General features: G+C 37.5%; 1 protein-coding gene across 5 annotated transcripts; it reads right to left on the minus strand.

Moving 5' to 3' along the window:
- Positions 1 to 3159: 3159 nt before the first annotated feature.
- LOC103696695 (protein IQ-DOMAIN 5-like) lies at positions 3160 to 17696 on the minus strand. Of its 5 annotated transcripts, none has more exons than XM_008778388.6 (8): positions 17427 to 17696; positions 17256 to 17350; positions 12628 to 12745; positions 10871 to 11122; positions 8926 to 9153; positions 7362 to 7475; positions 4707 to 5196; positions 3160 to 3772 (listed from the first exon to the last, which is right to left on the minus strand). In XM_008778388.6, exons 3-8 carry the CDS (start codon positions 12709 to 12711, stop codon positions 3624 to 3626), a joined length of 1317 nt encoding a protein of 438 aa, XP_008776610.4. In that variant the 5' UTR covers positions 12712 to 12745; positions 17256 to 17350; positions 17427 to 17696; the 3' UTR covers positions 3160 to 3623. The 5 variants fall into 5 exon arrangements, with proteins under 5 accessions (XP_008776610.4, XP_008776611.4, XP_008776608.4 ...); XM_008778389.6 differs by having other exon boundaries at positions 17251 to 17350; XM_008778386.6 differs by having other exon boundaries at positions 16983 to 17350.
- Between the last annotated feature and the right edge of the window lie 327 nt (positions 17697 to 18023).

Below are 18023 nucleotides of genomic sequence, written 5' to 3' on the forward strand. Positions count from 1 at the left end.
TGTCTTTAGTCCCACATCGGTTATTCACCAAGTAGATCTTGGATACTTATACAGGACTAAAGAACCCACAAATTAGCTTTCGGCTAGTCTTTTTGGATGAGATCCTAAATCTTACAAAGGTCTCAGAGTCGAGGATTTGTAATTACCCAGAACTTTACTCAAAATGGCTAGCTAAAAGGTATTATTTGGTTTCCTTGGTCACATTTAAACCCTAACGTCCTTGGCAGGTTAAGGGTCTAAATTCAATTACAAGCATCACAATCGACTTGTGGTACTATTTGGGTTCCTTGGTCTCGTTTAAGCCCTGATGTCCTCGTCAGGCTAAGGATTTAAATTCAATCACAAGCATCACGATCGGTTCCGTGGTCAGCCCTAATGGTCCGTGCTGCAGTGTTCCCTAGTCCACATATGTTATAGGCTGGGTTCGCTCTGATAGCATTTGTAATAACCCAGGACCTCATCCAAAATGGCTAGCTAGAAGATATTATTCTAGCAAATAACCGATGTGGGACTAAACATATGCCTACACGAGTCTTCGCATAGGGTCGCGGAGCTGGGGAAAAGGCAGAGGAGGTCTCAAAGCGGGAGAATGCGAAGGGGTCGTGGAGTCGGAGAAGCTTGCTCCTAGCTCTTCTGTAACGTGCTCTCCACCGCCTCTCTCGACCACCCTTTCGCTATCTTCATCCACCGCCAAGCCTCTGTTGCCGCTTTGATACCACCCTCTGAAACACCGCTGATGCTCTCGAGAAACTCTTCCTTGACGCATGTGCTAGACCCTTAGTTTGCCTATCTTCGCAATGGCCCCCTCTTTGTCGCCACCCCAAAGCCTCTTGCTGCTCACGATGTAAAGGATGAAGGCACCATCAATGTGATAGCCGATTGCCGAGTGGGTTGGACTGGCCCTCATCGAGGTCGGTGGTGCGTGTCCAGATTGCAAAACCGGCTACCGACCGAAAGGCGGTGGAGCTAGCGGCGATGCTGGAGGGAAAAGGGCGACCATCCTTCCATGTGGCACCAGCAGCGAACTAGGCACCGAAGGAGGTTGTGGGAGAGGGAGTCGGATTGGTGGTCAGGGTCAGGTTTCGCAAATCATGATTTTAAGGCATGCGACGATGGGGCATTCAAGAGGAAGGTTGAGGGAGAGGGGTAGATGGAGAGCGAGATACAACAAAGGGTGAGGGAGGTCAAGAGGGTGTCTGAGTCCGATAGTTGAAGATGCTATGGTTGCTGAGATTGCTGGATGTGGTTCTATATCATTGACATAGTGTACCATCTGGTACACTATATGTAAGATATAATTAAGAGTTGAAAAAGTGGTAGATCCAAAACTATTTTTTTAATTTTTTATTTGTTTTACTAGATATAAAATATTATTTTAATTCTTAATTTGCCACATAAGCAAACTTAAAAATTACATGAAATCACATGACACCAAAGAGAAGACATGTAGAGCTCCATGGTCCGACTTCTTGATTTTGCTTAAGCTTTTTGACCAAATTTATTATATAATAAATTATTATTATATATGAATGTGATATTTTTGTTTTAGTATGATATTATATTAGTATTATATACCATTATTTTCATATTGATATAATATGAAGTATAATCTATAATTTATATAATTTATTTTAATCTAAATACTACAATAGTAAATGTAATAACTACAAAATTTTACGGTACTTTAGTCACACAAACAATTTTCCGATAGACTTTCAAAAATGCTTAATTTTTTTGTTTTTTTATGTATATTCTCTAAAATATACAAAATTATATGAATATCTTTGTAAAATTGCTATTTGCGTGCATACCCTCATAAAATACTTATTTTGCATGTATATCTTTATATATATATACACACACACACCCATACCATCTAACGTTGATAAAATATAAATAATTTAAATTTAAAATGACTAAAATACTCTTACAGGTGGATGCGTGGAAAAAAATTATAAAAATACACATGCAAATAACAACTTTACAATGATATTCATGCGATTACGTATATTTAAGATATATGCACTTAAAAAAATCTAATAAAAAATAACCAAATTCAACAAAAATAATTCAATTATTCTTAATTAAAAAAGTAACAAAAAAATTAATATTATCATGTCCCATGATCTTATGTTCATATCAACTCTTATAAAATAAATCAGTAATACTTTTACTAATCTAAGCATCTATATTTAATTTAAATTTGAAATGCTTTAATCTTTTAAAAATAATAAAAAATATATAGATATCATAGATTCAACAATAATAATTATATTAGAATCAATTGAAGAATAGCATTACCAAAATGATCATCTAATATTCCAACTTGACCGAGTCATAATCTTTTGACTTATCGATCCAACTAAATCATAAAAGACTTAGTAAGTTTCAACTGAATTTTGATATTTTTTAATAGATTTTTTTTGAATATATAGCCTTCTAAATATGAGAAAATGCATAAATATCCTTATAAAATTGCTACTTGCAGATATACCTTTATAATTTTTTTTGTATATCTATCCATTAGAATATTTCAGTCATTTTAATTTTATGTTGTTTATTTTTTAATGACGTTAGATGGTATAGGTACATATGCAAATAAGAAAAAAAAAGCATATACATGCAAATAATAATTTTACAAAAATATTTCTATAGTTTTATATATTTAGAAGAGTATACATGCAAATATATATTTTATTAGTCAGCTCCCTAAAAAAAAAACTTTTCACCCTTCCAAAATCAATCCCAAACAAGACCTAAAAGGCCCTTCCCAAATGATTACTCCAGCAACCACACCGAAATGCTTTTACCCCAACGGCCCGCTGCAAGGATCCTCCAAAGTTTCTCCCAAGGAATGATAGTAACCAAATACTAAATATTAGGCACTTACCATCCTTAATCCAGGTTAGGGCCCCAGGAGACAAAAGGAAATTAATAAATTAAAGGGTACAATAATCACCAAATGGTTAAACCAAAGCCCAAAGCTGTCGGGGAAACCACAAGAGCAGCCACTTCAAACTCATAAACGTAGTGGGGTATGCTTTTCACTTACAGACTAGTTGAAACAACAGTTAAGAGAAAAACCTAATATAATACAATGGGATATGAAATTTCTCACATTGTATTTGCAACTTAAGATTGTAATGCCTAATGTGAGAATTTTGCAATACCAAAACGGTTTCCTTGTCAAAATGTATGTGCCTGGTTCTCTTTGGATGCGTTAAAAATCACAAAGAGCTAGGGCATCACCACTTCACTAATGCAAGCATAACTTTTCTATTTTTGCTCATGGTTGGGGATTCAGAGTGCCAACAGCCATCCAACAACAGATTAAAATGACTAGGCATAACTTAAAAACTCAACACGAACAAATAGATACCACATGGTCGTACAACTAATAATGCAGTAACAGAAATGAAGTCTCCCTAACTTATTGAAGGCAGCAATCAGCATTGGCATCTTCATACCTGTCACCTTAAGCCGTAGAGATGTAGAGAAGCACTGGGACAACCACCCCGCTGGAAAAGAACAGAGGTTTTATATACAGAGAAAGTTTGATACAGCACTGGAACATGCTCGGACCAGCTACTACTGTAAATTTGTAAGCAACTGAACATGACTTTTCATGTCTGCACCTCAACTCTCTGAGCTGGATCTGTAGGATTCAAACGGTGTTTTATTTCAGACTTTGGTGTATCTCTGATGGCTTTCTTAGAAGTGGCCGGCTGGTAAGCTGCAATTTTGGTGGCAGGGTGCTTTCCTGCTGACACACCTGCTTGTTGTTGATAATATGGCCGTCAGCAACTTTCGCAGCAGTGGAAAAATGTTTTTGTATATGCAAGTTACAACCAGGTATCGAAATGTTCAAAGCAAATGGAATGGGCGAGGATGACCAAGTGATGATGAACAATGACGAATTAGGCAGTCTATAAGCATGCAAGCATGAACATGAGTTTCATGCTTGCAGGTTGCCACCCTACTCACGCCATATTTACGTGTTTGAGGAAAAACACTACTAATACAAAAATATCTCACATATACACAAGAAAACCAAGACTATAGCTATCTAAATATCTAGACTTACATGTATGCATGGTCAAAAGATGGTGTAATTATGTCTGCTACATTATCAATTCCATACAAATTTATGTTATGCAATATGACTTGCAGTAGCGAAAGAAGAGGAAAGCAGATCCTTAAGCATATGGAACAAGCCAAAATGCATTTGTTACAAGATGGTACACTATTAGCATTAGATTATATCCTGCGAGTCAAGGAATGATGTACCATCCTGAACTGCCCAGTTCGAGATGTACCGAACTGTACCAAGGGCGGACCGGTATGATTCTGCCATTTGGTTTGAAAAATCCAGCAAGACAAGAGGGAGGAGGAGAGAGAGGGAGGGAGGGAGAGGGAGGAGGAGAGGGAGAGAGAGGAGAGAGAGGGCTTTCGTGCAGCCGGAGGAGAGGGGGCTTCCCTCCCTCTCTCTCTCTCCCCTCTCTCTCTCTCCCTCTCTTTCTCCCTCGCGGGCACTGGGTGTGTCGGTATAGGCCCGAAATGGAACGGCATAGTACCATACCACCAGGCAACTAGTATGGGTCCTAATACCGGCATAGTATAGCTTGCTGCAAATAATTTTGCAACAAAAAATGCCATAGCTTTAAGAAGATAAAAAGCCATATTCTGAGAGTATAAAGTGGACTCACCACTGCTTGGAAGAGAGAGCCGCTTCTTAGCTTGAGAATCCAGTTGTGATGGCCTCTCCTTTGGATTGCTATATGACCGAGTACCAAGTCCAGAAGGCTGGGAGATGGCTTCTCCAGAAACCTCCTCAGATGATGGCTTTGATTTTCCCTTAACTGATGGCACAGCAGAAGAGGTTAGCTGGCTCACAGATCGGTTTGATGAAGAGCCACTTCCCTCAGAATGTGATGGGCCTGTTTTCTGGTTTAGTACATTGGAATGAAGATTTGAAATAGGCTTCTTCCCAGGAGGTTTGTTTTGAGCTCTAGTTCCATACTTTCCGTCAGGTGGTCCATTTTCATCAACCATCACCCCATCCTTGAGATTAATGTCAAGGAACCGGTTCTCCCATGGGCGAACAGCCATCCATCGCTCTAACCAGTTCCACCCCCAGTTGTTTTTATCTGGCTCAAATCCTGAAGGAGCTACAGTCTGCCTGGAACCTGCCTGCCACTACAATATAACCAAATTTGAAAGATATGCTTTGGTTAATAGACTGAATGAGAAATAAAGTGTTATACAATCAATTATACAAAACCAAATAACATCTGCTCAAAAATGATTACTTGCTTGAATTAACAAATGCTTCCGAAAGACCTGCTACTGCACAAAAAGAAAAGGAAAAGGAAAAAAAAGTAGGCCTTAAAACCCAAAAAACTAATTAGCCTTAAGGGTTGATATAATTACGCAGCTCTAGATGCTGCTTTTCATCTACTAATTGATCGCACTCTTATGTCATACATCAAATAAATTAGAAGAGAAGAGAGAGTAAAGAAGTTTAAGCTAAAAAATAAAGCATACTAAATACCTGCCTGGTCATGCCCGATTTCCCTTTGTTGAGGACAATGAGAAGGGAATAAATGGTTAAGATATATTAGAGAAGATAGTGCGGGTTGAAAGGATAGTAAAAAGCAACTCCTATTTCTAATGCCAAATATGTAGTTGATTGCTAATGACTACTCAGCACTTTCGAATAACGTGTCAGAGTGCCTCCTCAAACGTGCCTGTTTTCAGGTAGATATGGACAAAACTGACAGAATTATACAATTTTTGGCAAATATTACACATTGATAAAATCTAACAGAAAAAGTCATATCCCCCATTTGCTAACCCATAAGATAGAATAAACACTGTACATTTGTTTTCGGAGAATTAGTAGAAGTAAAAGAATTTTTCATTTCTACTGTAACGATACTAAAATATCTGAAAAATATAAAGATATACATATTAAATTTCAGTTGCTACTTCCTCTGAAAGGTAGAAAATAATGCATAAAGGCTATACCACAACAAAAGATAAAATTAAAAATGTTTTAACCAATCTACAAGATAAAGGCTTAGTGGGTAAGGTGCATTTCTTCTTTTTCTTTTACCTGCAGGGTGCGGGCAGGGGTGTGGGTGGATGGGGGGGTTCGGGGGGAGGGGGGTTGATGCAGATTATTAGACATCTTGAAAGGTCAGGCAACTCAAAGGTAATACAAAACCCAAACTCCTACTGAGTATGTGAATTTAGCAGTGAAGACAACTACTTCGAGAACACTCAGTATTTCAATGAGAGAAAGGCCCAAACTTTTTTTTTTTTGAGAGAGAAAGGGTAGGAGACCCACTCGCATTATAATTATACAAGTCCAAATTTTTGGAGATGCACCCCCTAAGAAACAAACCCAGAACCTCTAGTTGCTAAACAGAGGGGTGGGTCACCACTGAGGCAAGCCATACTTAAGAAAAAGGCCAGACTTTAAATGCTATACTTCACAAATACATGACAGTGTATATTTACAGAAAGGAGTTAGGGTTAAATCCTCGCAGCAGCCTCGAACTGGGGTATTTGAAAGCAAGGATTTAAGTCCCTGTGGGATGGTGGGGCATCCCACCATCCCAAGTGTCTGGACAAGACTGGGATAGGACGGGACATCCACCACCCGAGTGTCAGGATGCAGTGTCATGGAAAAATCAGGACACCGCTGAATTTAAATCCTTATTTGAAAGAGAACCACACATCCTTTGACCCATATGTTTCACTCTGCTCCAAATGAATTTTCAAAACCAGATATATTCTCTGGCAACAGATCTGCAGCTGGAAACTACCTGGTCCAAGAAACTAACCTCCACTAATAGGAAAATGCCCAAAAAGATAGGAAAAAGCAGTATACAGTATTCTTCATATCGAGAGACAAGTCTACCTAAAGGAAATCATATATAACATGCATCCACCTCTGTCCCAAGCCCGGATAGAAAAAGAACATAGATGATAACAAGGTGGCCATGAACACGAAACTGATGGATGAGGGTTTTGACTATGAATGTAGAAGAAAAACTAGAGCGCTGTTTCTTAGGTCACTTTGTTCAATTGGCATAGACTATATTTGCCTCAATATTCTTTTTCCTTTTAACAGGAAGAGAGTTGCAATTCAGCATTATCAAATAATCTAAGCATATAACACAAGAAGAAACCATCACACTATGAAGTTCCATGTCAGCCAAACTCTCAACAGCTATTTTGTCATGAGGATTCTCATGCTCCACTGCAACATGGCTCTGCATCATGTCGAGCATTTGAAATTCATCATACCACAAATTAGATCCATTACATGGTGTTATGTTTTTATTAAGGGTCACCTGATGAGTGAGAGCATATGCCATGGCCCTCTCACGCTTGGCTGCTGCTTCTTGCCTCTTTAACAACTTGGCTTGAATTTCTTCCACAGAACCAACACTGTCACACCAGCCTTCCTGCAGTCAAATCATATGACTGAGTTTCTTTTTATCATTTTTAGTCCGTGATATAACAAAAAAGATCAATGGGATTTAACTACGTTAAGTAATACATCTGATCTACTGAAAACTGATACAAAAGGTAGTGTCAATTTATGCTTTACGCGCGTTCAAGTAGTCTACTAAATGGTGGGAGAACAAGTGGTAGAAAACAAGGGATCGACAACACCAAGGAGCAAGCATTGGAAAAAGCCTATAGACAAACAGAAGAAAAAGAGTGAAATAAAGAACAACCATTTTGTTTCAACAATGATATTTCACGACTCAGCTGCTAGTAATAATTTATTTGTTAAAAGGTCAATATTTTGTTAATGCATATCTAGAAAGAACCATAATGTGATCTGTTGATAGAAATAGGAGATAAAAATAAATGAGGAATGTGAAACAAAAAATCTTTGCCCTGTCACGTACTATTTAGAAAGAAAATAATCCATTCTTTTAAAGCTCAGGCTCATATGCTCAAATTCAAGGCTGTCACCAATTAATTGTTAATTTCAAAGAGAGCATAAAAGATATTCCCACAATTGCATTTGAAATGACTCTCCACAATTATAATTCCTCCATTGGAGCGAGAGCCATCACGAAGACAGCTATATCCCAGCATACTATATTTCAAAAAGTCAAATTCAAATCATTTCTCCAATTTTAAAAAAGGAAACTTCGCCTCTTTTGACCAGTCAAATACACTCAAGACGAGAATTATACTCAAATCACATTCTCACAACTCCAGTTCTCCAGCATTCACTTCCCAAACAAACCAAATGTCTGAAGTCTCACTTCAGAGAATATGACTTTTCAGAACTCACTCCTCCCGAAGTGGCCACTTCCCACTTTGGCCACTTCGGGGCAACCAGGCCCTAAACACTTGCATGCTTATTGTATATACACTATATTAGGCAAGAAAATTATTGTTTAATATTTTGCCAATAGTACCAAACACAATTCCTTATCCATATGAGAATCATAGAGGTTTGACACGGGCAATCGTTTGTTGAAAGGGATGAGTTAAATAGCTAACAAAAGCAAGATTTAAGCTCTACCAACATCTGTATCTTTAACATGTAAGTTGGGATTTTTTGTGGCCATTAAAGAGCTTAAACCAGGTACTTGAGTGACTTTATGGGAAACGATTTTACCCGATTTTTTATCAGTATAATATATGGCTGATAATAAAAGGACATCAAGTATAAGTCAAGCAATAAAAAATAAAGCTCTAATCAGGTTTCTCCTATTTGTTTGCATTAACCGTGTAGGAGAAAAACTGAAACAAAAAAAAAAAAGCTTTCTAATGTCATGGTATTTTAGAAGATAAAAAGGTAGTCAATATCCGACAAAAGGTGATATGTAAGTCAATAGAAAATACGTTGTGATGGTAGCAAATCAGTCAGCAGGTATTAGGTAGCTTTACCTCTGTTTCTCGAACACGAGCCTCATGTACTTGTTGTTGCTGAACCTTTTGCTGCCCCAACTGATTCTCTAATGCTATGCGAACACGCCTGGCTCTGACACGAGCCTGAACTCTTACCAAAGCTTGCATGCAGCGAAGAGTTATTGCAGCTTGCTTTCTGACAGCATGACCCCTAACCAGGGCCTGAAGTCTAACCAGTCCTTTTAGAGCTCGTAATGCTCGTCTAGCCTGAAACGATGAAATAAAGCATCCAATCATCAGAAATAACTCAAAATACAGCAACCACATACATATTATGTTCCAAACAAAGTGCATGAGGTTAAAGTTCTTAAGTGGTGGTTTTGTTAGTCTGATCAGAATGTTTTTGACTGGGAGCACCAACTCCAAATGCTGACATGAAAGGGGCACCAATGATGTTTGTTCTTCTCAGTGCTGATACAACATTTTCAAAATCATAATAAAGAAAGGTGTTTCTCTAAAGTATAGCTCACATCCTGGAACAACTTGTGAGGAGCTCATGCTAGTTACTTTTCTTAGAAGTACTTGTGACAGAACTTTACTACAAAAATCTCATATTCTATAGCATGAATGACTATATATTCACCGCCCATGTTAGGTCAGGTAAAATTTGGGTGGCATCCAGTCAAAATGTACACAAATATTTTCACAATCTAATTGCTAGAACTAACTTTAATTGAACAGAAATAATTTAATAGGACTTCCTAGAATAGATTAAAGTGCTGATCAGCATGCATAATACACCAAGGTACACATGATACCAATGCCTTAACTGGCATCTCATACCTCAATCCATGCCTCATAGTAAACAACCTTCCACGGTTAACGATTTCATAAGCATAATGTTGTTGCTATGCTAATAAAATGTACAAAGTATCATAAATAAAGGATCGGTTTTACCCGCACACAGAAACTCTCTGATTTTCTACTGTATCCATACCCAGACATGACACGACCATGAGGATATGAAACTGAAAGATGGCCTTGCATTCATTTGTAGAATCCCACAACTAAAATTTTCTGATAACAATGTGTCTATAATAAATAAATGCAGGTGCAAAAAATAAAAACATAAACAGTAAGAGAGTATTCATGGTAGTATGATTAGAGATGCTGTGGTACCCATTGAGAATTGAGAGATCAAATGTCTGGAAACTCATGACTTCATGCCCTCACCACTGATATTCATCAGGGAAAACAAAAATGATGGAGACAGGAGGCAAATTGGGGTTATACATATCAAGTCCATGCGTACTCTCCTAAATAATTAAACCTCAGTTATGGGGGATAAGAAATAAATGAAAACAGGAAGTTCTAAGGCCTCACACAACCTAAGGTTGCTCCATTGTGGCATGGATGTCATCGGTTCAAAACATGGAAACAACCTCTCCACTTGCAGGGGCAAGACTGCACATATCTTACCCATCCTAGACCCCCTAGTGTCGAGAGCCTCGTGCACCCAGGCCGCCTTTTTTAGGAAGTTTTAAGGCTTCATATAAATGGTTCATGCGGAAATCTCCTACCTGCCACAATCTATGAAGTATTGATGGATACATGAGTATAACTATGTCCTACGGAATGGTACGTACTCCTTTATCAACTGATTAATGCAGGAACTAAGGTCCTCATGGGTGCCCTCTATAACACCTTCACTCTTACCTAGCAAGCTTTAAAAAAGGCAACAAAAACTGAATTCTACAATGAAGACAGTTAAAATATTGTTTGCAGTTCATAGTCTTGTTCATGTTTATCATAAAATTATTTCTAGTCGTGTAGTTATATGTTATAATATTGTTTCAGCAGATTACTTAATACAAATACAAAACTCTCACCTGGTATTTTCTAATTTGTTAATAATGTGATGTTTATCAGCAACACAAAATATAGGCACCAACATGCACATAATGAAAGAGACAGGATCCAGTACCAGGAAAGCTCGAAAAGCAGTTTGAATAACTGTGGCAGCCCAGTCCTCTCTTGCATTCAGTTCTGGTTGACAAGATGCCTGTACTTGAAGTGAGGTGTTGGCTGAAGAAGATGTGGAATGTGGGCTTGATTGGATATTAACATCTGCTGTCAATGGAGCTGTTCCAACAGGAAATTCATTATCCATAATAGCACCATCAGGATCAATAGAATGTTTCCGCCGGTGCCAAAACCTATTAGCAGCGACCCTTTTCTGCAATGCTCATGAGTTATAAAGCATGTAAGAATGAGAAAAAATTCACCCCAATCTATGGAATGAAGCTTACTCTATATACTTATATATCTCATATTACAAGTGGAGCACATGGATTTTGTAAGTATCCAGAAAAGAATGTAGAAACATGCTGTTGTTATAATAGAATTTGAATAGGAACATATATAATGTTAGCTCAAAAATCACTTACGTATTATTAAAATTGGGAAACCCTAAAATTATAGTTCATTTTCCGTCTTCTTCCCATTGTTCAGATTTCTAGTTATAATTGCCATTCCAAATAAGTAGTATTTCATTTAAGTTGTTATCTACTAGGAAAACAGCTTTTAGGATTTGGTGAAATCAAGGTTCGTTGTTTCAGTACCGGACCCCATACCAGTACCATCCAATTATAATGTCGGTATACGGTACGGTATGCGATGACGAGACATACCGAGTGTCGGTATGGTACGAGACTGCATACTTGTACGTCCAGTATGGTATAGTACTGACCGATACGGCAAACCTTAGGTGAAATCTTCATACATGCTACTAGGTCAGCTTCAAAACTTCACTAGGTGTTCAATCAGATTGCATAAGGCCTAGAAGATTGATGATTTAAGGAAACTTATATAAAGTCTTGGACCTATCATAAGCTGATAAAGAGTCCTATAAGGATTATGACTTTATTTTCATTTTGTGTTGGTGTCTCATGATAATGGGCCACTATATAATGAAAGAGATAGACGGACTTAAGAATTCATATACTGCTATTCCATAACTGGCTATTGCTGGAGTTCTAAAAGCAACCAAATATCAGATGAAAAAAAGGACCACCAAACAGAAAAATGGGATGTACGTTTACAATCTTAAGAAACTTAGTTTGAGGAGCCCAGGCTCTTCTTTCAATAGAATTTGAAGTAGAGGATTCCACTTTAGAAGTTGGCCTTTAATTGGACTTCTTGTCCATGAAGAAACCTAAGTAAGAGAATAGAGCTTTTAAAAATTAACCTCCTTTTTTATACTTCAATATTTTGTCAGAGTTGCAAATGAAATGGTGGAGTTATGTAAACATGTGATAGATGATTGTAATTCTAAAAGATATTTTTAGAGATAAAGACAAATGGTAATTTTCCCAAGATTGTGGTAGATCCTTTTGTTGTTGGTAACCTCAACTGATTTTATATGAGTAATCAGCTAGCTGCTTAAAAGTATGTTACATATTAAGAATTAGTCAAGTCAATGGCAAGCTTCATATTTTTGTGGGTAAAAAACAATTGGCATTTCCTTTTTTCTTTAAAGATTTGATAAGTTCTGAAACAACTCCAAAAGGACCAGAGTTCTGCAAATTAAACAAATTGACTGAATTGGTTTCCCAGTGCCAACGCTGATGCAGAGTATTGATTAAGCAGAATCAAATTGCAATATCACAATGCCAATCAAGACGTGCATATAAAATCCGTTTAGATTCAATATCAAAACAAGCCATGAAAAGACAGTCTAACATTTTCGTCCTTATCTGAATGTTGTGACTTCTCTGGATTTCTTAGCCCGACCCATGATTTAAGCCACTTTGCAGAAATACCCATTATTCTGACACTTCAGTTCTCAGATAACTAGGACCTGTTAATGCAAATACAGCAATGATCAGTATTAACTTTCAGTAATCATTTCCTCCCTTCTAGGGCAGACAACATATAGAAACAAGGATGACTAAATATAGTCATATATATGTAATAATAACATTGACATCAGTAAGAATATGGCTGGAATCTGAGTTACTTGAGGATACATGAAAATGTCTGGACAAAATTGAAAAGCAAGGGCGGCATTACAATCCAAGGTAAAATAGATATATTAAAAAAAAACAAAGATGATTAAACTTGTACGAAAATTGTCACTTGTTGATTGCAGACTATCCACAGGAATGATTTGAAACTTTTTAAGCAAACTGTCATCTAATCTTGTATTATGCTTGATAAATAAGAAATCAATCTTTTAATGAATGGGTTGCCACATGCTGCCTCAAGACAAATTTCAAAGTTCACCAATAAATTCTACAATGATAACCTAAAAGCATTTCCAAGCCAAAAAACTTGCTACTCAATATATAGCATTGATGTATCAATAAATCATTAAGTTTTGCCAAACAGATTTAGGCAAAATGTAATTAGTTTCTCCACTATCATGTGCACTCTTCAGCCATACTAGTATGAACATTCACACAAGCACACTGAAATGCATGCACATATAGACACGCACACACAAAAAAAAGCTACATTATGAGGACCAATAATATCATATGCTGCCAATAGAGAGAAGCATAGAAGTGCCATAAATTATGGTGATGAAATTCAAGATTTTGATTTAGAACTATATAATTTGTCAAATTTCTATCATGCTGACACTGAATATTCATGCCATGCACAGAAGGGTAAGTAGAAAAGAGGGTAAGGGAAAACTAACAAAAAACTATATCTGCTTGACTAATTTATCAAAGTTCACCAAAAATATTACAGCATATGGGCTTATTTATAAATTGTTGGCCTTTCCTTGAGGAAATAGGGTTTTACAAAATCTCCTAGAAATCCCTCTATTGGCTAATAACAATGAGGTGGGGCACATTACTTATTGTTTAAAGAAAAATAATCTGAAATGGGTGCCAAGTTGCCAGTTGACCAACTACTTAATGTTTTCCTGGTTCTTCTCTTTCTCCCTCCCAATTTTCCCTCCCATTTCAGCATTTCCTCATATCTTCCTTCCTTTATGCTCCTTTTCTTTTATTTTCCTTTATTTTTTCCCCTGTTTTTCTCCTCTCTTTTTTTTCCTCTCAACCTCCTTGTCATCTCCTATCTTACCCCTAATTCTAGTTCTAGCCCCTAAAATGGGTGCTGCATCTTTTCCTCAATACAACTTGCTGCACCCCCCACTTTTCTCACTTCTTATATTTCTTCTTGGGTGAGAGAGCCACAAATATAAACAGCCAATCACTCACATGGTTCGACATATTATAGTAAGCTGCCTAACCTCTGCAGAATTTTAAATTAACAAAAGTTAAAAAGAAACAAAATCCTCTAATCACAACAGTACATTATTCTAAGACCAATCGAATTGTATTTCAGATCATACCAGCAAGGAGAAGCTTTTAGACATAGTCCTTTTCTAGGATTGATATAGAACCATGCACCAGTGGAAAACTTCAAGGTTGCAATGCAAATAATATGGTCGCTAAACACTATCAGACTAGATGTTGAAATCTCTTGTTTGTCCATGCTTCCACTAGGAAATCTTTCACTGAAGCTTCGTCTAAAGGTCAGGACCATAGCAATGATGGAAATAATTTATGAAAGATCTTAGGAGCAGGCATGGTGTAGGCTTATATTCACCCTTGACCTGTGTAGCACACTCATCCTCCCGCCCAACCCCCAACCTAGAAAGTCAAATTCAGTTCCAAGATTATATTTTGTGTGAGAAGAGGGGCTGTCATGTACCTCTTCTAGGTTAAGTAGACTCCAAGGATGACGACACCCTTACTCAGATGCCAGAATCAGGGACATTTTTTATGTTTTGGTATAAAAAAATGCCTAAGAAGCGGGTGCGGGTTCAAGATTCCAAGGACATTTTGAAGCACGTACATCACCCTAGTTTAGAAAACACCAACTATCAAGGGCTCAAAGGCCTCATGACTCTTCTCTTCAACGAAGAGGCCTCCCGTGGAAACCTGGTCTAGATATTGGGAAAGTGCTGCTCATATAGGATGGTCTCCATCTTCATGCTTAGATCATTCAAATTAGAATAAAAGCAAGAACTCTCAACAACAAGCGAACCAAAATTATGAGGGAGACTCAAGTTTAAGTTTTGTTTTTTTTTTCTTCTTTCATATTTTCCTCAACTTTCCTCAATTCCTAGCTATTGCATCTGTTGTATTGTCTTTCTACTTGATGTCTTGCCTCTTATCTTATTGTTAGTAAATATGCATTTGCTACCCAGACTTTTTGGACTCATGCAACTGCATACTTTTAGTACTTATGGACATGTTCTCGATGGAAAATCTAGCATAAGTAGGTGTAAGGAACCTTTTGTAAGCTATCTTTATATAATAAGTAGTTTGCATATTTTATTCCATGAGTGACTATAGCCCATTGAAATTGTAAATATAGCAATAATAGCCTAGTCAATGGCACTCATTGCATTTCTTTTTCCATCCACCATGTTCCTCAAATTTCAAGTTGCATTGCACCTTTTTTAAATAGGATAAAGTTAAGATTGTTTAAATCTGTAACCAATTTTTGTACTCATGATACTTGCATACTATGACCAAACTTATGTACTGCATGAGAGGGATATACCCATTAAAAATGATATTAAGGTGTTTTTGCCTAAAATTCGTTTGTAATTCTTGCCATGTTTCTAAGGTTCTTAATTCATGATAATTTTGTAGTATATAATATTCATGAAAATGGTTTAAAGCCATCTCAATTCATCAATTGTAGTCAATTTATTGCATTTATGGTACTTGACCATGTTAATAAGTACTCATATTATGTCAGTAGATAACACAGTCATATTTGTAAATAATCTTATAGGTACATGCAGTGTCTCATATATTTATCTACACGTGCAAATTTCTGACCAACATAACTGTTCATAAGGCTTTGCTCTTATTAATTGTAATTCTAGGATAGTTGCAGATCTGACGTTATCTCCAAACTTATAATATGCATGACCTCAATAAGAAATAGACTGAAAAATTGATGCAGTCCTTATTTTTTCTACATTGCACCTATCAAACCTGTAGATCATTTCTAGATGATAATACATAATGAGCTTTGTACCAAAAATGTCTAATCTTTACATGCTTCATCTTTTAAGATTTTGGCCAAAATGACGAGTCTAACAGGGATTCATACATGTAACAAGCTGAAAAAATCCCCTCTCTCCTGCATGTTTTTGCACATCCATCACTTGGAGAAGCAAAAGTTACTAGTTCTATCACACCTGAGCTAACATCGGCGCATGGAAAAGATTATATCATGAGACTGCTTTTAAATTGTCAAAGGGTTTCTCTCATCAAAAGAGATGCAAATTTATTGTAGTTAAGCTAGAAAAGGATAATGCAAGTTGGGAGGAAACTTGCACTAACAAATCTATTCCTTTTCTTTTATTATCTCCAGGACTTTGTTTATAAAGTAGTTCTTTAACATGTTTTATCAGAAGCATTATGAATCTATTGTCCTTTCATGTGACTGATTTATTATTGTTATGAAGCATTTCCAACAACCAAAGTAGGTGTTATTCAGAGTAGGATGCTCAAGCACACCAAATAATAAAGCAATAGCTAAGAACAAGACCTACTAATTCATATATATGATACTTAAAGTTTGTTTAAGAAAGCCAGAGATGAAATAACTACACAGGTTGCTCGGAAGCAACCTGAAATTACAAATTGACACCACAATGTTTCAGAAAGCTCCATTTCGCATGGGTCCTGCAAAGACTTCTCAGCAACCGAGAGCAAAACAACCAGGAGGTGATTAGACGGGAATAGGTGAGGCAGTTAGTCCATGGTCAAAACTGCCAAGTAATTATTTGATTCAAGTATTACGACATGAGCAGATCATACTGATAAAGCATCAAGCAAATGGACAACAAATGCATCCAACTGCATTCTTAACACATACTATACATCATGTCCCCCTAAATAAACACCAAAATAAAAATTTATCCAAGTCAGATTGGTGCATATCTAGATTCTAGAGCCACATGCTAAAGTTCCCGTACAAAACTCTACAGAGGCATAGAACAATTTGCAACTTGGCAAGCATAAAACAGATACAAGAGTTCCGAAGAGGCTTCTTACTCTAGATGAAAGTGAGAAGAATGGCGCATGTCCCATGACCAATTTTCGGCCCTAAACTCAAAAGATTCAATTTTGAGCCCTAAACAGCAATCAGACCTCACCAAACTTGCATCTAAATGTTGAGAACGATGAATCGACGACGAATCTAAGGATTCCGCAGGAAATGCATCGAGAAATCACAACTCCAAACCTTATTACCCGAAACACCCAGACCCAAATCCCAGGTAGACCTCATAGAAGACCAGATAAACAAAGAAGAAAAGCTCACATTACCAAAAGATCCCACACGATCCAAACAAACTCCACTGGCTAGAAGAATTCAACGAAACGGAGAAACGGAGCAAGGAAGGTGAAGAGAAAGCACGGATCTGCGCAAAATGGAGGTCAAATTACATCAGGAAAGAGAGGGAGAATGCGGGAAAACAAATCTGAATCCGGATTTACCTGAGAGAGCAAGTGATGTTACATTGCTCCCTTTTCCTTTGACTTTTTTTTTATCTTTTCCCTTGACTTTTTTCTCTTTTCCCCTTTTCTTTGGCTGGCAATCAGCTTCTCACTCTCTCTAAACAGTTTCTCTCGCTGTCGGATTCTGAGAAAAAGAAATCCTCACTCGATCCTCTCTTTCTCCTGCTGTCGGGGACTGGGAAGGATCCCCGAAAGGAGCCCAACTTTTTTTCCTGCGGCTCTGCTGCCCCTCCTAATCCTCGACTCATTAATCCTCTCACTTAAACTCCAGTTGTTGGAGGCGTGGCGACATTTCATTGGTTCGAGTTGAAGTCTGTCGACGGCTTTAGGGTGTGGGATCGGTGATCGCCTGCCACGCGTCCCCTTTGGAGGTAGTTTAGTTTGCTTCCGATCCGGAGGAGGCGACCTTATCTCCGGCTGTTAGTTGAGTTACTGAGTAGCATACGTGGTTTGGTTAATAAAGCTCGGGATGTCCACAGAGCGGCGGTCTGGTCGTGGCTATAATGCGCCGAGAGTATATGGGAAAGGTTGTGCACATACAACCACGATAGCCTCCATCGAAAGATGGACGGCGAT

Source organism: Phoenix dactylifera, chromosome 9 (genome assembly GCF_051530095.1).
Source record: "Phoenix dactylifera cultivar Ajwa chromosome 9, Ajwa_hap1_PhDact_Kaust_v1.1, whole genome shotgun sequence".
Lineage (NCBI taxonomy): Eukaryota > Viridiplantae > Streptophyta > Magnoliopsida > Arecales > Arecaceae > Phoenix > Phoenix dactylifera.

Bases quoted from the DNA above. Each gene is read 5' to 3' on its own strand.
- LOC103696695 (XM_017840497.5), bottom strand. From the start codon at position 12,711: ATGGGTATTTCTGCAAAGTGGCTTAAATCATGGGTCGGGCTAAGAAAT. The intron at 7,476-8,925 runs GTAAAGCTACCT...ATTTGACTGCAG, and splicing joins CTCGTGTTCGAGAAACAGAG to GAAGGCTGGTGTGACAGTGT. The intron at 5,197-7,361 runs GTGACCCTTAAT...GTTATATTGTAG, and splicing joins CATATGCTCTCACTCATCAG to TGGCAGGCAGGTTCCAGGCA.